Source organism: Pelodiscus sinensis, chromosome 8 (genome assembly GCF_049634645.1).
Source record: "Pelodiscus sinensis isolate JC-2024 chromosome 8, ASM4963464v1, whole genome shotgun sequence".
NCBI classification, from domain to species: Eukaryota; Metazoa; Chordata; order Testudines; family Trionychidae; genus Pelodiscus; species Pelodiscus sinensis.
Window position 1 is genome coordinate 54377955 of NC_134718.1, and position 25335 is coordinate 54403289.

General features: G+C 43.2%; 1 protein-coding gene across 6 annotated transcripts in view; it reads right to left on the reverse strand.

Annotated features, from left to right (window-relative positions):
• LHPP (phospholysine phosphohistidine inorganic pyrophosphate phosphatase) overlaps positions 1 to 25335 on the reverse strand; it is a 222017-nt gene that overhangs the window by 151476 nt on the left and 45206 nt on the right. For 5 of the 6 annotated variants that reach the window (XR_012905669.1, XR_012905670.1, XM_075935299.1 and 2 more), the window contains exon 6: positions 12716 to 12807. The exons of the other annotated variant lie outside the window; for it this stretch is intronic. Coding sequence is in view for 3 of the 5 variants with exons in the window: in XM_075935299.1 (XP_075791414.1) it covers positions 12716 to 12807 (92 nt within the window). In the remaining 2 variants the exon portion in view is untranslated. The remainder of the gene's footprint in view (positions 1 to 12715; positions 12808 to 25335) is intronic. 6 annotated transcript variants of the gene reach the window in all.

The window sequence follows — 25335 nt, forward strand, 5'->3', positions numbered from 1 at the left end:
TTAGGGTATGTCTACACTGCATTCCTCTTTCAAGAGAGGAATGCAAATGCAGCTGAGCAAAATTGCAAATGAAGCATGATTTACAAATCTCGTGCTTCATTTGCATACTGGCATCCGGGCGCTTTTTAGAAATACCATATTTTGAAAAAAAAACCACCATCTAGACAGAGTTATTTTGAAAAAAAACAAAACCTTTTTTAAGGAGTAAGGGTTATTTCGCAAGAAGAGGTTTTTTTTCCAAAATAATCCCATCTAGACAGCGTTTTTTTCCTTGAAATAGGGTATTTCAAAAAAGTGCCCAAATGCCATTATGCAAATGAAGCACGAGATTTGTAAATTTGTGCTTCATTTGCAAGTTCGCTTGGCTGCATTTGCATTCCTCTCTCGAAAGAGGAATGCAGTATAGACATAGCCTAAGATGCATATAGTCATGGTAAGGTAACATAGGCATATAACACTTACGTGTACATTATGTGTCCAGAATTAAGTGTATAAACTGCATGCACTGTGAATAATTTTAGCACAGTAATACACCTACCACCTGGGACCTCTATTCAAAGGATTATTAGGCACATCTTACTAGATATAGAAGAGTTCTTTGTAAGCTTAAAAACTCGTTTCTCCTATCAACTGAACTTGGTCCAATTAAAAAAAGACTACTGCACCCAGTTTGTCACCCCTTTAAAAGCACACAGGATCAATGAAATGGAAAATAATGTCTAAAGATGAGACAATCTGGAAGCAGTTATAATGTGTAACTATGTGTGTAATGTGTCACAATGTCTAGTCAGCTGGGGCTCGGAGTTCTTTGCTGTATATATCAGCAAACCAATTGTGATTTTAGGGAAGCAAATGACTTGGACATAAATGACGGTCACCAATGCGTATCATGAATAGCTCATTCCAAAGTGCTGGCCATACATTCTAAATTAGATAACCTTCTGGCAAATCACCCAGGACAAGGTTTGAGGTATAGCCAAATGCAGTTGCTTGCCGATGGATGGAAACCATTGACCGATCGTCGTAATTGTTATGGTGCAACATATGTGCCTGGGTCACAACAGAGAGTGTCAGCTGCAGACTATTTGCAGTTCCACTCAAACGCATTATGCTAAGTGGGGGGAGGCACAAACCCCGTTTCTCCCAATTATTTGTCATTCTTGCCATGCCAAGTAAAAGAGGTGTTGGTGTCCAAAGTGACCACAGTTTCATGGTAGTTACAGCAGACTCAACCCACCACTTGATTATTAATCTTCTTAGAACTGTCTGTTGAGCTGACTGAATAAGGGTGTAAAGTCTTTGAAAGGACATTCATGAAGTGTTATTAAAGCCAGGTACTGGAGAGGCAGATTTAATGTAAACATCCCCCCTTCCCCTGTCACCACTCCTTCAGCACACTCAACTCCGCTTCAGCAGGGGCTCTTTGTACCTGTCAGGGATTTCCCTACACCCCCCAGTTTTGTGAACTATGGTGCCATACAGCCCACTTTCACCCTCACGGTCTCACCCCTCATTGGCCCCAACACATACATCCTGTAAATTCAAACACCCCCCAATTTCAATTTCTGGGGAGGCTACTGGCATCTGTAAAGAGCAGCTGGTCCCTTAAATGAAACTGGGCCCAGTGCTCATGGTCCGGTCCAGGTTTGCCTTCATATGCTGAAATGAGGAGGGCAAGACTGTTTCTAGGAGTTACAAATGAGAGTCCAGACAGAAGCTGTGAGGAACCCAGAACAGGAACTCAGAAGCAGGGTGGAGCTGGGCTGATAGTTTTAGGGACGGGAAGCCCTAAATGGGGAAGCAGTGAGAGTTCCCTAGTGAGCAGTGGAGCCTAAAGCTAAAAGTGGCCAGAGGATCACACTTCCCCAGGCTGCAAGTCACAGGCAGAGAGCGCTGAAGGCTGAGTGGCACAGAAAGATGCCTGCTGGCTTCTGAGAAGGCTCAAGAATGATGGAGGGGTAGGCCCACTGTGGTCTCCAGGCAACTGGAACCACAGCTGGGAAGGAAACAGAATAAAGAAGCATGCCAGCTAGAGGGCCTGGGGCAAGGAGTAATGAGAGACCCTCACAGCCAAATATGAGTTAGCTGAGGAGGGGTGAGACACGCTAGAGTTGCACTGAATACTGGACTGTTGAGATTAATGTACCATTTGGACTGTGCTGGGGGGTTCTTATAGTAATGGGATTTTGGGTAACAAATCAGCACCATAAAAAGGGCTATTAATAGACTCCCAAAGCTGCATTGAACCACGGAACCAAGAGGGGAAAGTGAGGCAAGTGGCTGCTGGGAGGGATGCCCAGAGGCCAACAAGGGGCACTAGGAGGCAGTCACTCATTCATAGTAAGCATGAAAAATTAGCCAAGCATCATTGCCTGTGGATCTTTTACACACACAGAACCAACCTGAACTCTGTTAAGGATGTTAAGAGGCAGGTAATTGACTAATTGTGTAGTTGCTACAATTTGTATTGTCTACATGATTAGTCCATAAGGGCCGGCGCTCTGTACCAGCTTGCACCGGTCTAGGAGCTACCCCAGCTGCAGCCCTTAAGTTTTAAATGTAGTAGGACCTGGGTATGCAGGCAGCCTGGCTCTTACGGCGTTTAAACTGTAGAGCTGCAGCGGGGGGTAGGTCTCCGACTGGGACAAGCTAGGACAGAGCCAGGACCGCTATGGCTCTGCATTGTAAGCATAGTAAGAACCAAGCAGCTCTTACTACATTTAAAATGCAGAACTGCAGTGGTCCCGGACTAGCACGAAGCAGGGTCCAGCAGCTCTACCCATGGCTAGCCCAGGTTGCCTCACAAAGGGGCTGCTGGCAGAGCAGCCTCTGCCCCTGGCCAGCCTAGACCACCACGAACAGAGACTTCTCTGGCAGCAGCCCCTGTTTGCGGTGGCCTGGGCTGGCTGCAGGCAGACGCTACTTCGCGGCAGCCTCCACTATCCCCTCCCCCACGCTGCTGCCTCTCACAGAGGCAGCAGCACGGGGGTGGGGGAGATAGGCAGCACCACAGAGACAGTGCTGGGGGGAACCAGCTTTTAAGCCAGCTCCCTCCAGCACCGACTCCTGTTCCCCCACCGCACTGCCTTAGATACAGAGGCGGGGGGGGGGGGGGGGCGGGGAGGAAGTGAGTAGTCGAGTCATCAGCTCAACTATTCACTTACATCCCTAATAAAAGTCACTTTGGCTCAAAGACTGAGCTGAGTTTTCAAATGTAGGTGCCTACATTAGCTCCTCAAATTCAGGCACCCCAAATTTGGAAATGGATGGACTCGTTCAAGCTCCTGTATTTGAACATTGGGTTCCAATCAGAACTTCCGGGTTACAAGAGTCTGTAAAACAGACCAATAGTTTCTGTCTTAACATAGCTCTTAATGAGTGGTCAGACGGAAGCTCCCTTTTAGGGTCCTCTGTTAGAGATGTTGATGAAAGCTTAGGATCTTAATTTGAGTCTGAAGTACAATACAGGTACATGATACAAATCCAGTAACTCCAGTTATCAGATAGGGGACTCCATTCATTAGATAAGTCCACAGTGGTATCTGTCCACTAGCTGGAAGAGATGTCCCATGTTATCTGGCAACTGAAATTAGCCATCACTGTTACTTCAGGTCACATTGTATGAATTTTAATGCAAGCACTTTACTTAGCTTGTCAGCTGTTTGGCATAGAGGCCATATGTTTGTTCTGTGTGTTTGTACCAGACCTACTACACTGGGGCTCATAGATGCAACCATAAGGCAAATGTATAAGAAGTGTATAAGCCAAGAAGAAAGATTAAAGTTTTAGTTGCTTATCTCAATGGAATTAAACTAGTGGTGAATTTAGCTCTTTAAAAAACCCCAACCAACAACAAAAAACAAATGCTTCGGTTTTATCAGACTATCCAAATCAGACCTCTCCTTCTCTATGACTTTACTGAAAGCCACTGCTCAATTATCAGATAAACCAAGCAGACCAGAGATGACATTTAACATAGAGAGAAAAACAAAGAGAGGAGGAACTTGGGTCTTAGAGGAAATCTCTAGTGAAACCACAATTGTGCAGCTGCTTCAGAGCTGCTACTTCTGAAGCACATTTTAACACACTCATTAGCATTTTTACAGAAACAAAATATTTAGCTATTGGTAATCACATGCATCACTGCTGTCAAATGTTGAGCTAGCGAATATTTTCGGCACACTACAAATGAGAAGAGTTGAGAAACCATGTAATGTTTGATTAACTCCCATGACTACTCTGCTGTGGAATTTTTCTACTACAATACTAGAGTAGCACTTAGAAAAGCCTACCTCCCCCACACTCACCAAAAAGGCCTATTTCCTGTATTGTCACATAAGGCTGAATTACTGAATCTTGAATAAGAGGGAGATGTTTATGTTATGGTAACAGTTAGGAGCATCCATAAGGAGAAGAGGTTTCTCAGTGTGTTGCCTGGAATACGTTATTCTTTGTGGATGTAATAGGTCTCTCTTATTACACTGCGTATTGTGCAGTGGGATGAATGCTTTCCATGATAAACTTTGGAGAGTACTGAGCAAACTGCCTCTTACGCATTTCCGTTTCAGCTACCACTAGAATTCCTGTTATGTCATGTTAACATGTTTTAGCTTGTGTGTTAAAATACACCTTTTTCCCTGGCACAGACATAGGCATGGAGTCTTTCCATGCATTTCAGTAAGGTTTGGAACAGGTCTTCTACGAAGCCTTAAAGTATATCAATAAGATTGGAAATCATAGACTCGTAGGATCAGAAAGGATCTCGAGAGTTCATTGAGTCCAGTCCCTTGCATGCAAGACTAAATATTATTTAGTGGGTAATGAATTAGTATTTTCTCTCTGCTTCACTGTACATACAATTTTTCTATAGACTTGTTTCCTGTAAGTGGGTTCCATTGTCCTGCATCACAACCCATAAAATGAGGGTATGCTAGTGATTGGCTGAAGTCAGTGACACAGGGTATGTCTACACTACAGAGTTTTTTCAGAAAAATGACTCACACTATTTGCCTCTCGCCCCGACCTGGAGTACAGCTGGGCGTGGGATTGATTATCCCCTTTCCCGGTCATGGGCAAGGCCAGACTGTGGGACTAGAGACTTGGGAGACTATTTTAAGATGCTGCACAGTGGGGCAGACTGGCCGCCCACTGACCCAGAGGCAGAGGAGCCCCTCCAGGAGGCCTACAGGCCTACTGCATGTTTGGACGGGGAAGAGGGAGTTCTTTTGAAAGAAGAGAAAAGAGGAAAAAGCACAGTGCCCTGGTGGCCACTCCGTCCATTGTAATCACAGCTTAAATGTGAGATAGCATCCATTCAGTGTGGATGCTATCTTTCGAAAAAGCAGATCGCTTTTTCAATGCGCTTTGGCAGTGTGGACGTTCTCTTTTGGAAGAAGTTTTTTTCAGAAGATCTTTTCCGAAAAAGCTTCTTCCGAAAGAAGCCTGCAGTTTAGACACAGCCACAGAGAACAAGGGTGTGAGTGTATAGCAATTTAAGTCTGTTTCATGCATCCCTGGGGCAGGGCAATAAAATGTGACTGCTTTTGTAGTAGGTATCACAATACAGTAAACTTCCGATAATCCGGCACCTTTAGGACCGAGGGGGTGCCGGATTATAAAATATGCTGGACTATCAGAAGGGGGGGGGCTATGAGGGGTGGGTTGCGGGGAGGAGGATGCCACAGCGGCTGAATCTGGGACGCCTGGGGCAGAACAGCTGGGGTGCTGCCGGGTTGGTCCCGCAGTGTTGAGGGGCAGCGCTACCGGACCAACCCGGCAGCACCCCAGCTGCTCTGCCCCTGGCTTCCCTGATTCAGCTGCTGGTCAGTTTCAGCAGTGGCTGAATCAGGGAAGCTGGGCACAGAGCAGCTCCAATTGTCCGGCAGCCAAAACACTTCTGGGTTCCTGATGGTGCCGGACCATCAGGAGTGCCAGAGCATTGGATGCCGGACCAATGGAGTTTGCATTTGTTTGATGAGCTTTGAGAGCTCCAAATTTTTATGGTTGGACACCTCAATTTTTTACATGCACTTGATTATTTAGGTTTATTATTAGGCATCTGATTAGAAAAAGTCACCCTGCCATTTTAAATTAGGTTATAAAATTATCTTTAAAAGAACAACTTCTCCAGCTGTCTTTTCCCAAACTATCTGCCCTCAATTTTTTCCCTGGCAATCTAATTACCTAGAAGGTTTGCTGAATCATTTTTGTTTTCATTATAGTAATTTAATACCTAGCTCATGTCAGCTGCAGATGTCAAAGTGCTTTCAAGAAAGGCTGGTATTGTGATCTCCATTTTACAGATGGGGAAACTGAGGCACAGAGAGGGAAAGGGACTTTCAAAAGATCATTAAACAGGCCAGAGCTGAGAATGGAACCCAGATTTCCAGAGTCCCAGTCTGGCCCCAATAATTGGGATCCATGTTGTAACATCATGAGTATTTCCCAGATATATAGCTGAATTTTCCTATTCCCCAAATCAACAAAACTTTATCTTATCACTTTTTTAATAACCTCAGATGATATGGAACACTAAAAAGCCTCTAGAACTGCTAAGTGTTTGAAAACTGAGAAGGGAAAAAATATTTGGGGAAACACTAACCTAATAAAACAAACTAACAAACCTTAAAAAACAACAAGGGTCCTGTAGCACCTTAGAGATTAACTAAATATATAAGTAGTTTCTTGAGCTCTCGTGGGCACAACCCACTTCTTCAGTCTTGTTGTCTTTTAAGTTTTTGTAGTCACAGACTAACATGGCTACCCCTCTGAGACCAATAAAACCAACTCAACTGATTTTTTTGTTTCATGTTACAAAACTGAATTTGATCTTGACAACTGAGTGGTAATTTCAACCTGCAATAGAGCTGAATTTCCTGATCACAAACTCCTGAAAATGGTGCTCAATATTGTAAAGGCTTCAGGGACCTCCACTAATGGTGAGACCAACAGTTACTGTAAGACTGATGCTCCATGGGCAGTGTGGCACTCTAGCTCACAAAGGTTCAATCAGCTGCAGTGCAAATTACTTTGTTTCCAGTGTATTGCACAGACTAGTTCTATAACATATTTGGGAAATGTTACTGCAGTCATCTCTCAGCAGTCGGCTGGTGGATATAGGGAGGAATGCCAAAGGGAACCTTAAAGACTACTAACAATGATCCAATGAGCTGGGTGGTTGTGGACTACATCAATCTCTGTAGCCACTGATGCCATTTAAGAGTAGCTTGTTTGAACATTTCATTCCATTGCAGTGCCAAATTCCTACACTGCAATTCTCACCCAAACCTTTGCCAAACAGTTAAACTTTTACATAATAGAAGCTTGAGGTTAGTGAATATTCTGCACAACCAGAGCAATCCCTGTAGTTAGATTTATTTCAACCAGAGTCCATTGTTTAGAAACAATCACTGTAAACAAAAAAGCAACTCAGTAATTCTTCCTCACCGCCAGGAATCACCTGCAAATTTGACATGTTGATACATCTGAAAACTGCTTTTGTCTTTATACAGAGAGAAAGTCTGAAACGCCTCTGGTTACATTTCTGGCTCTGCTCTAACTTGCTCACTACAAAGATGAATCAGGATAATAAGCAGAGCTGCAGAATCAATGGTTTATCTTGGAAATATTGGTTTGATGTTGATGCCAACTGGCTGCAAGTGGAATTAGCACATATCCATTTTCCTCCACAGGATATGAGTTCCTCAGTACATTGCATGCACATTCACTATGAAGGCTTTGCTATGGAAATTTTACACGGATGCTCATATAAACAGCTGAAGGAGAGTCAAATTCAGTATATACACCATCTGACTTTCATGCTGTGAAAAACCAGACACCAACATGTGTTTTTTCTCTCTCCAACCCAAAATGGAATTCTGTGGTCATGTCCTGGCTTCAGTGCTATAGATGGCAGGCAGTCTTCTCTACATCCAGCCTTAAGTGAAAATCCCAGAAAACTTAGCTCTCCAACTATATCATTGATTAGGTACAACAGGAATATTAGATTTTTAGGTTAAAAACAACAAAAGGAAGTATTACTTCATACAATGCACAGTCAATTTATAGGACTCTTTGCCAGAGGAGGCTGTGAAGGCCAAGACTATACCAGAAGTATTCAAAAAAGAACTAGATAAATTCATGGAGGATAGGTCCACCAACGGCTTTTAGCCAGGATGGGCAGGGATGGTGTCCCTAGCCTCTGTTTCCCAGAAGTTTGGAATGGGCAACAGGGAATGGATCAATTGATGAATACCTGTTTTGTTCATTCCCCTCCGGGGTACCTGGCATTGGCCACTGTCAGAAGACAGGATACTGGGCTAGCTGGACATTTGGTCTGACCCATTATGACTGTTCTTATGTTTTTATGTCTCTAATCAGATCACAAAAATTTTGTTCTCTCTCCAAATAATCCATCTGCCCTATGAGTGTCTTGCCCATTTTCAGACGGGCAGAAATCTCTGAAGGTCAATAGGAAATCCCAGAAAACAATGGGACTGGGTACACTCTGTAAAGCAGCATCTGTCTTCCACTTGAAATGCTCCAGGTCACAGCAGAGAGAGACAGCTCTATTCCTCCCCAAGTGGGCAGATGAATGAAAACTTTTGGGGAGGGATGACACTGGCAGGTCAAGGCAAATGTTTGACCATCCCTTCACCTGTGGATTCACAGCTGATAATAACGGTCCCATCACAGCATCACTTTGGTGCGTGTATACAAATAAACCATTCAAACCACCAAACCTTTCTCCTACACCTTAGAAAACATGGTGACTGACACCAACTCAAAAGAATTGCTCCCAGACATCACCCATGTCCTTTCCCACCGTCACTTTCTTCCGAGAAAACAGAAATTATGACTAAATATGGCAGCTAGAATTCGTTACATTTTACATCCTGACCTGCTCTGGGTGTGGTTTGATAACTGGGCAGGAGTTCAGCATATGGAACGTGCAGGAGTGGGGGAAACAATGGGTCTCCTAGACCCCAGAAAGTCCCACCACAGGTACACTGAGGGGTTTAAGCTGTGAAGATTCAGCAAGGGCAGAGCCAAGAGAGAGCTGCTTATCATTACACCATCCCTTATGTAAGATGATGCTGATTTTGCCATCATTCTTACACAGTAATCCCTCATCATTCTAAACCTCCCCCGGTGAACAACTTCTGTTGAAGCCATCATGGGAACAGAGCTCCTGAAAGAGCAGTCTGCAGGCCCATGCAAAGATTTGGAAGTGCCAGGACTCCACACAGAGGGTATGTCTAGACTACCTGCCTCTGCCGACCGAAGCATGTAAATTAGACATACCGACATAGTCAATGAAGCGGGGATTTAAATATCCCCCGCTTCATTAGAATAAAAATGGCCGCCACGTTGTGCCGGCTCAGCTGTTTGTCGGCACAAAGCGGCAGCCAAGACGGGGATCTGTCAGCAAGAAAAGCCTTTGCCGACCGATCCCTTATGCCTCGTGCAACGAAGTTTACAGGATCGGTCGGCAAAGGCTTTCCTTGCCGACCGATCCCCGTCTTGACTGTCACTTCGTGCTGACAAACAGCTGAGCCAGCACAACGTGGCGGCCATTTTTTTTCTAATGAAGCGGGGGATATTTAAATACCCGCTTCATTGTCTATGTCAGTATGTCTAATTTACATGCCTCCGTCAGCAGAGGTATGTAGTCCAGACATACCCAGAAGGTCCTTAGCCTCCACCATTGTCCCAAGACCCCATGGATTTTGAGTCACCTACAGCTTTCCTGTGCCTCCCCCAAAGCCGATTTCTCTCTCTAAGTTCTGACATGGCACCAGTCACCATAGTATCTGTGCACCAAAGCACAAACCTCCCCCTTTGAAAAGCATACATAAATCCTCACCCAAATCAAATTTTAATTTAGTGCCCCTGAGGAGAAGGATGATTAAATTAATCCCTTGCACTACATGGCCACTTGTCGTCTTCCTATGATAAAAAGAAATTGATGAACTATTTCGCTCAAGACAGAAAAATTGGTGGTAGCTTATATTGGAACCCCAGGGAGAAACCACTGCTGGGGAACTGGGAGACCCAGCCACTACATCGGACAATGTCTCTGCAGCACTGGTAGGAAGCGACCCAGGGTGGGTGCAGGAACGGCCTCTCCCACCCAGGTACACTCGGTGTATTTTGGCCGGATTCACCACCGAGGGAGTGATAGACCGATCTACCACTCACAGGGCCCCGGGTCGGGACCCGATGGAGCAGGGTGGGCCGGGGTCCCCCTACCAGGGCGCTAACCCCAATCCTACTGACTCTAACCCTTTGGCCACATTGCCCTGAGATAAGGGTTGCTTATAGACTCTGGCTATTAGACCACACTGCCCTGTGATTAGGGCTACGTACAGACTCCAGCTACTGAGTCATACTGCCCTGAGCCAAGGGCTGCCTACTGACTCTGGTCCTTAAGACTACACTGCCTTGAGACCAAGGCCACTTATAGACTCTGGCAGGTAGGCCATATTGTCCTGCGCTAGGGGTCGCTAATGGACTCTCTGTGCTACCTGGACATAGGGGCTATTTACTGCCTTTTGGCCAGTGGGCTATACTGTCCTGTGAGCAGCCCTGCTTATGGACTCTGGGTCATCCTGAGACAAGGGAATATTCACGGGCTATAGAGACATCCAGCTACCTCATGGCCGAGCAGGAGACGTCCGCACTCCAGAATATACTCACATCTGCAATGGGATGTATATACGCTGCCACAGTATGTTAGGAAACATGACTGGAACAGTTATCCTCCATAATTCCTTTTATTTGCTCTTTAGCCCAAGGAACACAAGCTTGTCGGCCTGATGCTGCCTCCATTTTATTATGAGCAGCCAGCAACATCCTGGTTCAAATGGGAGAAAGGTGCTCCTGGACCGCAAGCATAAAAGGGGTTATCTGAAACTCAGAATAAAATTTGGTGAGTTGCAAACTTTTCCTGGCTGAAATCTCCAGAAAGCGTAATGTGTTGACACTCAGCTTCTGCATTATAACATCCTAGTGGAATATTCACGGTGTATGGAGGTTTCGCAAAATTAGTCTTGTTTGTTTTCATGGAAAGACATCATATAGTCACATTAAGTGCTGAAGAGAGAGAAAGTGTGTGTGTGTGTGTATATATATATATATGTATGTACTAATAGTGCCACCTAGAGGTATTTGAATGTAGCACATGGGCTGTGTGAAAAAGATATATGTATGTGCAATTATGGAATCCAGGAATAATGCCAAACCATCAGAATTTAAGCTGTATTAGGAATTTTTCTTTATATCAACCGAAGAATAATTTTGCTCGTTTTATTTGTCAAATTTCTTGCCTATCAGCTTTCATTCACTATTTGTTTTTTTCAGTCCTTCTTAATTCCTATATGTTCTTTTTATTTTCCACATACTATAAAACTGCTGTTCTTAATAAATCAGTCTCTCTAGTCTCTATTTGTCTATCAGACATTTTATCTGATTTTATTAGCGATTGCTACGCCCATCATTGGAATAGCACCAGGAGTTCAATTCAGAATGGGATGCCTCTATTTTCACACATATATAATATTATACGATTTTGAATGGTAGCAAACACACATGTTAATATGAAATATATACAAGGACAGAGGAAAACATTTGTTTCTATCCAGAGCAATTGATCACACTCCTATAACTGGAATCTATGGGGATCATAGTTCAGAGAAGAAAATACCTTATTGACATATGAAAATACAATATTCCCCACTTTTATTTTCAGTTACCCAAAAGGCTGCATTGAAATCCTCAGCACTTTTCAGTCCTAATTTATCTGTCTTTTCAGGAAACAAGCCCCTAAACTGATTGCATGACATTAAGATGTAGATTTTCAAAGTGGCCCTTTGAAAAAACTGTACGAAAATTAATGGGATCAATAACTCTAATAGTAGAAAAATGTACATAGATGTTTTCAAATGGATAGATAGCTGATTTTAAGATTGTATTTACTAATGCTTAAACTGTGAGTATAAAACTACACTGCACTCCCCGACACTCTGTGACACCTGTTGTGGTGGAATTCAGAACAAGCAGACTGGGCATCCTCCTCTTTAGTAACAATGATGTAATTTGGGAATATCAAAAACAAGTGTAGAGTAATTAATGCTCCCCATCAAACATGTTTACTTACAGCAATAAAACATAGGGCAGACTTTAACAAAGACACAAGGGCTGTTGTGTATATTGCAGGTGACTCATTTGTTCCCAAGCGAAAAAAGATCAGTTATCGGTGTGTTAAAAAGGATTTTTTTTTAAAAAAATAACCAACTACTGTGAGCCTGATCTCCAGGTCCCAGCTTCCACTTGTTCAGACTCAATTTTGTCCAAAGGCTTTTTGCATATGGAAATTCTAATGCTTGCCGCCAGATCTATCAGTAGTGTAGGCAGAGGTTTGTAACAAAAAAGTAGTTGCACAGGCTGATGGCAAAATTATACCACCGCCAGAAGAAAGCCAGTAGAGGCACCTGTGAAAATCAGGTCTGGCTTGCTCATTTTGCAGCATTCTTCTGAAACAGCATTGGGTGCAGTGCCATAATTCCTCCTTCCCTTTTAAATTAAGGTGTCATAAGAATACGGCACCAATCTGTACCGGAGGACAAACGTAAATACAGCAAATCATATTCTACCGTTATATATCCCCTTTCCATGATTAGCCGTGTGGAGTGTAAGGTGTATAATGTGCACTGACCTGTATTTCCCTGTCCGTACTTGTAGAGCTTTCATACCGCACTGCTGGGCACCTCCTACATCATTCACAATATCATCTCCAATCATGATGGCCTGTCACAGCAATGAAATACAGACAAAACTGATGTCAAGTGAATCTTATTTCTGCCATACTTCATCTTTCTTGACATAATAAACTACTTGATTTGATGTTTAATACTGCCATCATACAAATTAAACAAGATAATATTGTCATCCTATTGATTAAAAGTCATCTTACATTGAATATAACTCACAAGGCAACTCTGAGAGTTATGCAGCTGATCAGTATACAGCCACATGGTTTGAAACCAAATCAGAAGAATCAAAAATGATTTGGCATAGTACAAAAACAATGTCGAAATTCATAAAGTTAGTTCTACATTCTTACCCAAGATGTTTTATGTTATGGTGATAGCAGTTAAGATAATATTTAGTTGTAAACATTTCCTTAGAAGTTATACAGGCAGTCCCCGGGTTACATGGATCTGACTTACATCAGATCCCTACTTACAAACGGGGTGAGGCAACCCTGCACTAGCTGCTTCCCCCCAGCAGACCAGGGAGACGCGGAGCGGCTTTTCTCAGCAGACACCTCAGCTTGAGAATAAAGGACTGAGGGAAGTGAGGTGAGGGAGAATAAAACTGAGCTCTGGAGAAATGTTTGGCTAGAGTTTCCCCTACAATATATACCAGTTCCGACTTGCATACAAATTCAACTTAAGAACAAACCTACAGTCCCTATCTTGTACGTAACCCGGGGACTGCCTGTACTATAAAGGCTGATCAAAATGTTTGCAAATCTATTTCCCAGATCTATGAAAAATGTAACTTGAGGATGTTTATTCTCAAATCACACTGTGGGAAATATGGAAATGTGAAAAGATGTGCATCCTAATATAGTCCTATGACGTTATACAAAAATATATAGTATCTTCCATATGTGTGTAGCAATGATTGCATCCTAATCAGTTACTGCCTATGTAAGTGAATTATAAGCAAACTAGTATAAGTCAGTTGCAAAGCAAAATGTTACTGAGGTTAGGTTTACGCTAAAAAGGAAGATTGAATCAAGATACACAACTCCAGATGGGTTAATTACATAACTGGAGTCGACATATCTTGTTTCAAGTTTCTGCGCCATCCCCACAGTGGGAGGCCAACGGGAGCAAACACAGAAGCAGGAGTACCAGCTGTCTATGGAGTGCCCTCTGAGTTTGATTTAGCAAGTCTTTAATAGACTTGCTAAATCAAAATCCAGAAAATCAATCGTGGAAAGCGTTGATCTTCTGATTAGTGAAGACATGGTAGGAGAAAAGTCTCTGTGTTCTGTTGAGAGGATTTATGTCTTAGTGCACACCTATAAGCTTAATGAAAATATGTACTGTGTATGGTCAATACATACAGCTTTCATATGGTGATATCTTTGTTAAATCAAAACCCATTTGTTTCAAACCAAACCCGGCACTAAAGTAATAAGTGACAAGTTACAAGCCTTTGACATCACCCTGCCTTCCCCCTTCCCTGGATTTAAAAATGTTTGACTGCTTTATTTCAATTACCTCCCTCCCCAACATCTCCAAAAAGAAAACAAATCTCTGAGCAATCATAGAAACGTTCAGCCCTAAATTATGAACTCTGGAGTGCACCCAAGACAAATGAAGGCCGTTTACATTATAGGGTTACAAAGTGCATTTTAGCATAGACTGGAAAAAAAATCTTGTTTAAAAACATTCAAGTGACCTGTTTTAGCTACCAGCTTTCAAACATGACTTTGCACCTACTATAGACAGAACCAGTTGTGTCTGAAAACGTATTAGTTGAGGTTACATTAGTTTCTTATCTTGCAACCTTACCTAAAGTGCTACAAGGCTGCCACAATAATTATACTTCACAAATCTCTCTCTTGTTGTTAGGAAGAGTAATAATTTTTGCCTACATTTACTTCTCTTCCACATAAACTTGCTACATCAACTACTCTAACATTGGAACAACAGAAATATAGACTTGTTACACTGGGGTTACACACAATGTTTATTTTTATATTATATAAATTGGGCTCACATTTTAAGCACTCAGCCCTGCATGTTTTCTTGTGTCCCTCTTTATAGACCTGTCTCTCACATATGGGCCTTTGTAGGTTAAGAAGCACATTTACAACTGTCTCAGAATTGCCTCAGATGGAAAGGTGTTACCATGAATAGCATTAAGGGGACTCCATTGAGCATGCATAGAAAGCCAGCCTAGCATTTTCCCATCTGTGTTGGGCTGATAAATAGGCCTTGGTCAGAGAGGTCATGGGAGTAAGTAAGCCAGAAATGGGGGTTGGCTTCTCTAGTAACTGTATTCTAAGGGGAATTCTGACTTGTTTGTGTGTGTCTGGATGGCCACAGCTTAATGAAAATAACAAAGAATTTTCCTATTTTAGGCATCACTCTAGTTACCACTTCTAGCTAATACTAAAACCTCTTCTTTCCTCGCCTGTTCCTTGAAACAAATCTTTCTAATAAATGATGCAGCCACATAGCAGCATGGGCATCAAATGTACCCATACTGAGGGCCACATTTAAGTCTCTGCTTATACACTAACATTATAATGGTTGTACCCCTTCACTTCCACCCCCCGCTGCTGTTTCTATAGAGCACAAGTAGAGACTCACAAAAAAGAAGTTACAGAAAATGTGGTTGCCATTTCAGTTTTGGTCTGATGCTGGGGAAGGAACAAACTATTTCCCAAGAATCACAGAATTTAAGAACAGAAGTGATGACATGATCTGGCACCACATCTCCATACCTTACAGTGTTCTCTGTAAGCTGAGAGCTTGAGCTAATCAGCTGGGTGGCATCTGAATCTCTCCTGGGTGGCCACCCAAGGACTCAGCTTATAGGGAACACTAGAAGCCACCCAGGAAAGATTCAGTGCTGCCTAGCTGATTAGCAGAATGCCCACAGCGCCTACAGCCAGCACATAAGAAAATTTACTCCACATGTGGATAGAAAAAATTAGAGGGAACACTGCTCGTAACTATTAATGTTTTTAATTTATAGCATTCATGGCGCTATTCTGTTTCTTCCATTCTTTCAAAGAGCTTAAGGCCAGACAGGACCTTCAGATCAACTAACCCAACCTCTTGTATGTACATTCCGGGCCATTAAGTTTCACCCCCTTACTCTTGCACTGAGCCCAATAACATATGTTTGACTAATACATGTCTTGCAGAAAGGCACCCAGTCTTAAGAGACAAAGAATCCCCCATTTCCCGTGGTCTGTTCCAATGGTTTAATCACTTTCACTGCAAATGTCCATTAAAAGTTTGTGCCTGATTTCTCATTTGAATTTGTCTGGCTTCAGCTTCCGGCTACTGGCCTGTGTGATGCCTTTCTCCACTAGAGCAATGAGTCCTCAAGTATCCAGGGTTTTCCACCCAAGAAGGAAAGCTCCTGGCCCCTTGCTTAGGTGTGAAGCCCTTGGGTTTCAGTTTTGGCCCCCATCCTGCCCTGCCCTTTGGCTTTCCCACCCATAGCAGCACGATTCAGGTGAGCTCAGCCTTCCATCCCTCCTCTTGGGGTTGTATAGTAATTTTTGTTGTCAAAAGGGGGTCACGGTGAGAGAAAGTTTGAGAATTCCTGTTATAAATTAAGCAGGTTGAGCTTTGTTACTCTCACTGCATGGGCATTTTCTTTAGCTCATATGACTTCTGTGGCCATTTTCTGCAGCCTCTCCAATTGCTAGACATCAGGGAGAGATGGGGACTGGTGTGAGGAAGTAAGAAGCGCCTCCCTTGAGGTTTCAATGTGAAGTGAAGGGAGATTCCCCGGGGGCTGGAGTGCTAGCTGGGAAAATAGCAAGGCAGCCAAATAGCCACCTTCTTCCTGATCTAGGGGTCACCAAATGAAATTAATAAGTAGCAGGTTTAAAACAAACAAAAGGAAGTTTTTCTTCACGCAGTGCACGGTTGGCCTGTGGAACTCCTTGCCAGAGGAGGTTGTGAAGACCTGGACTTTAACAGGATTCAAGAAAGAGCTAGATACATTCATGGAGGTTAGATCCATCAACAACTATTAGCCAGGATGAGGAGGAATGGTGTTCCAAACCTCTGTCAGAGGCTAGTAATGGGAGAGGGATTGCTTGATGATTTCCTGTTCTGTTCACTCCCTCTGGGGGCACCTAGCATTGGGCACTGTTGGCAGACAGGATACCCAGCTAGATGGACCTTTGGTCTGATCCAGTATGGCCGTTCTTATGTTCTTATCTAGCACCAGAGCGGCACAATTCTACCAGCTGACAATGAGGGTCATTAGCCCTCATGCACACAACTCCACAGGCCACTGGAGAACAGGGCAGGAATAGAGCCTCTTGCTTTCCCTCCAGTCACTTCTCACCCACAAGCATTGGCTTCAATAGCTTCTAAATTAGCCTCCTTGCCATCAAACTTCTCTTACTCCCTTCAGGCAGCTCTCTATGGCTAGTGGTGCCTCCCTGGCCCCTGAATGGGAAAGAAAAAGGGGAGCAAAATCCATGGAGAGTCGGTAGAGACTGCAAGAAGATCATATGAATGAGTTTCTTGTCTCCTGCATGTCAGCAGGTCCTGATGGCTGGCCTGACCATCCTCCGAATCAGTTCAGAGCTCGCTTTCATAAGAGCAAGGGCCTACGTGGCCTTGGCTTTGGGGACTGTAAGGGTATGTCTATATGGCCATTAGGCAGGCTATGGGGTTGTTTAATTGTGGGGTAGATATTGTGGTGCGCCTGGAGTGCTACCCTAGCCCTGGGGCCCTCCGACATCACGGGGACATGGGCAGTGCATGAACTGCTAGCTGGGGAGACTAGCCTCTAGACCTGCCTCTTCTGCCCAAGGCCCTACCTCTTGTGCACCTCACCCCCCTGGAATCCAGAGGCCACCCCACTACAGCTGCTATCCCCCTCACCCTGGAATGCCAGGAGGGCAGGTGATGAAGCTGCAGCACCCCTCAAACCTACAGACTAGTGGAGCCACAATGAGTGGGAAGCTGGAAAGGTGTCTGGGGCAGAGCATGGGCAGGGCCATGCCTGGCTCTTTGGGAAGTCACAGCCTCCCCCGGCCTATGATACCTTATACCTGCCACTCATGGAGCCTGGGCTTCCCCTCAACCCTGAACTTCTGCATTGCAAATAAGCAGCTCCTTTGTTCAGGCAACATGAGCCTCATTCAGTTGGCACAGGCCACCCGCGGGTGTTTAATTGCAGTGTAGACATACCCTAAGAGGACACGAACTCTTAAAGAAATGGGTCTTTAAAACCCCAGTTTTAAAACCCTAAAAAGAGATTTCCTTGGAGATGGGTTTCTGAGGGATCTGAGCACTTGTTGTGAATAGCTTAGAAGGCTGCTTACCAGTGGTGTATTACGTTCTACACAGGCAAGTTTTCATGCAAGAAGACAGTCAGCTCAGAAAGTGCAGCTGCATATGAGCACTGATGCTTATCCAGGCCAGCTTGTGGCATACGCATACAAAAATGTACTCCAACCTCTGGGGATTTCATAGATTTACTATCGGTGAAGGGCAATAATCACTAAAGGAGGAGCAATTATTCCCAAATCATTTAGGATTTTAAAAAATCATTGGCAAGAAGATAGAGGTCAAGAGGTGCACTGTCAAGGGAAATAAAAAAACTCTACCTGTCAAACCTAGGTTTAACTTCCTCTCTGACTGTAATATGGCAAGAGAAAGAGAGGGAGAGAGAGAACTGAAAGGTCACACACCTACTGAAAGTAAGAATTAAAAGATCCCTATTTGTGATCACATTTTGCAGAGGGAATACAGGTGATTAATCTGTTTGATTAGCATGTGGAAGTTATTTTTTTTTTAAATCAACTAAATTTTTACAAAAAAAAGACAAAATATACTAAGGCAGTCAGAAAATACTGACGGTGTTAACCAGCTGCATACAAAATTGGAAGTAGTTCTAATATATATTATTCTACATCTAAAATGCAAGCAGGGAAAGAAAGTTTTTATATATTTCTGAAAAGAAAGCAAATTCTCTAAAATTACACTTTAAGGGGGTGCTGGATGGTTCAGGGAGATTGGTGAAATGACGCTTCAATGACATCCAGCAGCCACAAAGTATTCCCTAATGGACACAGAGTGGTAGCCGTGTTAGGCTGTAACTTTAAAAAAAAAATGAATCATCCTGTAGCACCGCTGGGTATGTCTACACTACAGCAATAATTCGAACTAACTTAATTCGAGTTAGTTAATTCGAACTAAGCTAATTGGAACTAGTGCATCTAGACCTAAAAACTAGTTCGAATTAGGGTTTTGCTATTTCGAACTAGCATGTCCACATTGAGTGGCCCCTGAACCGAGGTTAAGGATGGCTGGAAGCAGTGCCGGCAGGGCATCAGATTAGGACTTAGAGCATGGAGCTGCTGCCTCAGGCTAGGCGAGGGCTGTGCTTAAACGGACCTGACCCCCACCCCGGACAGACAGTTCTCAGGGGTTCCCCGCTCGCTTGTCTAACTTGATGTGGGACAGCAAAGCAGTCCTGGCTTGGAGAGCCCTGAAGGCCCATACTCAGCATAGCACAGGACTCGGCCATCAGCCCGGCTGCACTTGCCGCAGGCTGCCATCTGGGGGGGGGCCCAATCGGGGGGCTGCAGGAGAGCTTCCACCCCGAGGAGCCCGCAGAGCCACCCCAGTCCTCCCCATCGGGGGCTCATACCCCATTCCTCCCTCACCTCCTTCCACTTACCTCTCCCTAGCCCCCCTTCCTGATGTACAAAATAAAGGACACATGTTCAAAAATAGAAACTCTTTATTGAACAAAACTCGGGGAGACTGAGAAAAGGAGGTGGGAGAGGGGAAGAGAGAGGGTGGGAGAGGGGAGGGCAACTAAAATGATCAGGGGTTTGGAACAGATCCCATATGAAGAGAGGCTAAAGAGACTCTTAGAAAAGAGGAGATGGAAGGGGGATATGACAGAGGTCTATAAAAGCATGAATGGGGTGGAGAGGGTGCATAAAGAAAAGTTCTTTATTAGTTCCCATAATAGAAGGGCCAGAGGACACCAAACGAAATGAATGGGTAGCAGGCTTCAGACTAATAACAGAAAGTTCTTCTTCACAAAGCAAATAGTCAACCTGTGGAACTCCTTGCTGCAGGAGGCGGTGAAGACCACCCTGATTTTCATGCAAACCTGATCCTGGCTGGTCAGGCTGGTAGCTATCCTGCCCTAGACGGCCACTTTCCTGTGCCTAGTGCGGAGGTCTTGGATGAGGTCCACGATCTTCGCACTAGACCTGGTGGGCGCCCGCCTCTTGCGGACCTGAGCAGGCTCCCGGGAGCCACCAGCCTGGTCCCAGGAAGAGGCAGAGGGCTGTGTGGCAGCGGGCGGCTGGTTCGTGCCGTGCCAGGTGCAGGGTCTGCTAGCTGGGTGCTGGTAGGCTTGCACCTGGCACAAGCACCGTAGCCAGACCAAGCCCATTTAAGGGCTCCGGGGCCGGGAGGGGGGCAGACGAGTTTCCCTGGTGGTGCCCAGAGTGGCCACCAGGGCAAGCTGGGAAGGGCTAGCCTCCCACTAGTTCAAATTAAGTGGCTACACAGCCCTTAATTCGAACTACTTAATTTGAACTAGGCGTTAGTCCTCGTAGAATGAGGTTAACCTAGTTCGAATTAAGTTCGAACTAGCGGTTTGCCTGTTATTCTGTTAGTTCGAATTAACTTTGTAGTGTAGACATACCCCTAGATATTAACAAAAATATATGTAGTATCATGAGATTTCCTGGGCACAACCCACTTCTTCAGATGAGTGGGCTTTGCCCATGAAAGCTCATGATGCTACATATATATTTTTGTTAATCTCTAAGCCCTGGTCTACAGTTTTGGTCTCTACAGCCCTAGTCTAATTCCCCTTATTTCACATAACAAGCAGAACGTCCGCACTACCAAGCCCATTATTTCAAAATAAGGGGCTGGTTATTTTGAAATAACAAATCCTACTTTCCACAAGGAATAATGCTTATTTTGAGATACTCCACTGCTGCTATTTTGAAATAACTACTCCCCAGAGTCATTCGAAGTAATTACTCCCCTGTGCTTTCTGGGGCTCTAAGGCAAGGTAGCATGTCTACATGAAGGGAGGCCACCTTGGACTAATTTCAAGGCTTCCTTGTAGTGTGGACACACTATTTTGAAATAGTTATTTTGGGAGTTATTATTTCAAAATAAGTTATTCCAAAATAATTTCCTAGTGTGGACGTAAACTGTTACAGGACTACTTACTGTTTTTTTAGTGGCCATTAGGCATATCACAGATATCACCACTACAACTGGTGATCTTGTTGGCAGTCTGAACACAGAGAACAAAGACAGAATGGTCATGTGAACCAACCCATCTTCTCACCCGCAAACATAGTCCATGCTAGTAAGCATTGGTCTAGGGCTGAAGAATGAAATTGCCCTTTTAAAGATTTATATCTACCAATGTGACATTATGTAACCTCATGAATTGAGGCCCACATTTTATTAATGGGATTTGGTGGATGAAACAGTGTTAACCACTTTTGGATTAATTTGTTAGTAGTCTGTTAAGAACTGCCTTTGTAGAATCTGTTGTTATATCTCATTTTAATATACTGTAACTAAAGTGACCCCATATTGTAACTGAAACCCCATTTTAAAGTTTGTACCACCTTAACTCTGTTGAAAGTTAGGGGTGTGTGTATGTAATCTCATTTAAAAGTGTGTGTGAGAGAGAGAGAGAGAGAGAGAGAGAGAGAGAGAGATTGGATCAGTCCTGAAGCCATCCCCATTTCATGACTAGCTGCCAGTATCACCTTGATGGCCAAAGAACAATGCGGGCAAGCCCTACAAAAGAACCCACTCAAAAAAGAGAAACACAAAAGCCACATCAGAAAAAAGATCAAAGTTGCATCTGCCATTAACTGATGACACATGGTCATATAGTGCCTTGGGGTAGTGAGACAGGACAGTACTGATGGACTAAAACATATCAAAAGATGGATACAAAACTATAGAATTGGATCTTTCAGTTCTACAGTCATCCTCCAAAAGCATCATTGTGCGCCTGCATGACCTGGCTCCCCTCCTTGTGTCTAGACCATGTGGACAATGGACTAACATGAGCAACTGAGGCTGATAATTATATCCCATCTGTAGAACTCTATGTGTGTGCGCGTGTATGTTTGGTGGATAATTTTATTAACTAGGGAGAGTAAATGAATTCTGCATTCACAAAAAATGCAGCATATTGCCTTATTCCCCGAACAAGATTCTGCTAGTTCTTTTATTCTAAGTGCTACATTGGTAGGGCAGTGTGTGGAAGCTTCATGCTGCTGTACCTGTTCTGTGAATAGTGGAGTTCACCAGGATCCCCAACCTTGTACATGGGCACATGTATGCACACATACACACTTTTCAAGGAGAAGAAATTATAGATTAAGAATATGAAAGAGACAGCCAAAGCATCTCTGCTAAGCAAAATAATAGCTTTGTGTTTTTATACATTTAAGCCAATCTCAGATGATGTACTTGCGGTGAAATGGAGAAAGTAAATGGATAAGGTGCCACCAAAATATCTATGCCAATTTCAATAGAATTTTAATACAATGTAACCTCCTAGAATAAAAAAGTATTTTTGCATAAGCAGATTTTTTTCTATAGGCTTAATAGCCATAATCTATTGGGATAGTCAGCAATAGAAGTCTATATGACAAATTTTAACTAATGTATCAAAATCCTTTATAAGAGAAACTTCTTTGTATTTACTTTTTCTTCTCTTTCCCCTAAGATGGATAATCATCTCTAAGCTATGAGATTCTAATTCATTTTAAAATTATGTATATATTTGGGACCCTCTTGCTGAGTAACCAAACATGCAAAGAGCATCAAATATTAATTCTGACCTGGAATAAGGCGGGTAAGATGTTGAAGCAATGGGATAGTTTTCCAAAGGTCCAACAAACAGATCTGAACTGATCTATCAACAGAAGCTAAGCTCCTAACTCCTATTAAAAAAAAATCTTGTCAACTTTCTAGTGGGGTTATCTATTTCCAAATGAATATGGAAAGTACCAATACAGATGTAAGCACTTTCTGCTACTCCCTGGGTTTTATGCATCATTCCTAGATTTGCAGGTAACAGAACAAGGAATTTGTTAACAACCTGTAGTTTATGCATTCCGGTATGACTTGCCATAACTCCCATTAAAACAAGATTATTTGCACTAGCCAGAACCTTTTGTGATTATACAATACTGCTGGACCCTTAACATTATTTAGGTTTTATTATCAAGCTGTCAAAATCATCCATAATTACATCAGCCTTAAAGCATTTGAATTACGTATTTCAATAAACTTTTAGATGCGTTATTCTTTGTCATTCCACTGACTTGTAAAGAAGGGTATGACTACCTCTTAAAAATTTACATTTCCAATCTATTAAAGTAATACCAGCAATCTGTTATTTCTAGGCCACTGAGGAAAGATTAAAATTAAAATGGGACTTTAGGGAGTTCCTTCTATTCCAAGTGCTGGTTGAAAACATCTCAGCCGAAGAAGGCAGTCAGGGTCTCAAGTAAGAAGCAGTTATCAAGGGAAATGACTGGAGATAACTTTATTGATTAAAGCAGCCAGAGAATTTTAAACTTTGCCACAATTTAGCATTACTGTAGTGAGACAGCATTATAAAAAAAGATATTTTTTCATTTAAAATAAGGTAACAGAAAATTGTAATATGTTTTATAAAACACAATTAATCTAAAATGATTTAATGATTGTGTGGCACTGCTGATTTGACTTTTAAATGGATTTCAGAAATGGAATAAATTATTATTGAGTATTTAATAATGAGAGAAGTAATTAAACTGCTGCTTGTTTTGCTGTCATAAATATAGACATATAGCACATTTAGGAAGGAGAGAAAAAACAAACAGATCATTAAGGAGCCAATTGTATTGTGAACAATGTATTTTATATGTACACACACACACACACACACACTTTTACACTTGCAAAGTCAAGTTAGGAAATGCTACCCAAATAATTTTGATTTCACCCCTTTGTGTGTATACATTAGGGTACAATCTATTTTTCTGCATACATACTACTTTTCTGCAGTGAAAAGTGTCAATTTTCACTATAGGTGGCACTACCAGTTTTGCCTATAATATAAGGGATGTGACGGATAACAAGAAAGGTTTCTACAGGCATGTTAGCAAGAAGAAGGTGATCACAGAGGGTCTGGGGCCCTTACTGAATGAGGGCGGTAACCTAGTGACAGATGATGTGGGGAAAGCTGAAGTATTTAATGCTTTCTTTGCCTCTGTATTCACGGATAAGATCAGCTCCCAGACTAATGCGCTGACACAATATGGGACGAAGGTGGACAGCCCTTGGTGGGGAAAGAACAGGTTAGGAACTATTTAGAAAAGCTAAACATACATAAATCCATGGGTCCGGACTTAATACATCCGAGGGTACTGAGGGAGTTGGCAAATGTCATTGAGGAGCCTTTGGCCATTATCTTTGAAAAGTCGTGAAAATCAGGAGAGATCTCAGATGATTGGAAAAAAGGCAAATGTAGTGCCCATCTTTAAGAAAGGGAAGAAGGACGATCCAGGCAACTATAGGCCGGTCAGTCTTATCTCAGTCCCTGGAAAAATCATGGAGGGGATCCTCAAGGAATCCATTTTGAAGGACTTAGAAGAGGGGGAGGTGATCAAGAATAGTCAGCATGGATTCATGAAGGGCAAGTCGTGCCTGACCAATCTGATTAGCTTCTATGATGAGATAACTGGCTCTGTGGATATGGGGAAGCCAGTGGATGTGATATACCTTGATTTTAGCAAGGCTTTTGATATGGTCTCCTACAATATTCTTGCCAGCAAGTTAAGGGAATGTGGATTGGATAAATGGATGGTAAGATGGATAGAAAGTTGGCTGGAAGGTTGGGCCTAGCGGGTAGTGATCAATGGCTCGATGTCAGGATGGCAGTCGGTTTCTAGCAGAGTGCCCCAAGGTTCGGTTCTAGGACCTGTTTTGTTCAACATCTTTATTAATTACCTGGATGAGGGGATGGATTGCACCCTCAGCAAGTTTGCGGATGACACTAAGCTAGGGGGAGAGGTAGATACATTGGAGGACAGGGATAGAGTCCAGAGTGATTTAGACGAATTGGAGGATTGGGCCACAAGAAATCTGATGAGGTTCAACAAGGACACGTGTAGAGTCCTGCACTTGGGACGGAAGAATCCCAAGCATTGTTACAGGCTGGGGACTGAAAGGCTAAGTAGCAGTTCTGTAGAAAAGGATCTCGGGATTACAGTGCCCAGAATTGGACAGAGTATTCCAGCAGAGACCTCCCCAGCGCCTAGTAGACTAGGACAGTTACTTTCTGTGTCTTACATACAACAAACCTGTTAATACGCCTTAAAATAGTATTAGGCTTTATCTGAACTGCATCATATTGTTGACTGATATTCTATTTGTGATCCACTATAAACCACAGATCCTTTTCATTAGTATTACCACCTAGCCCGGGGTGGCCAACCCGTTATAGACAAAGAGTCAAAATAGTGGTAGATACAGCACAAAGAGCCAAGGG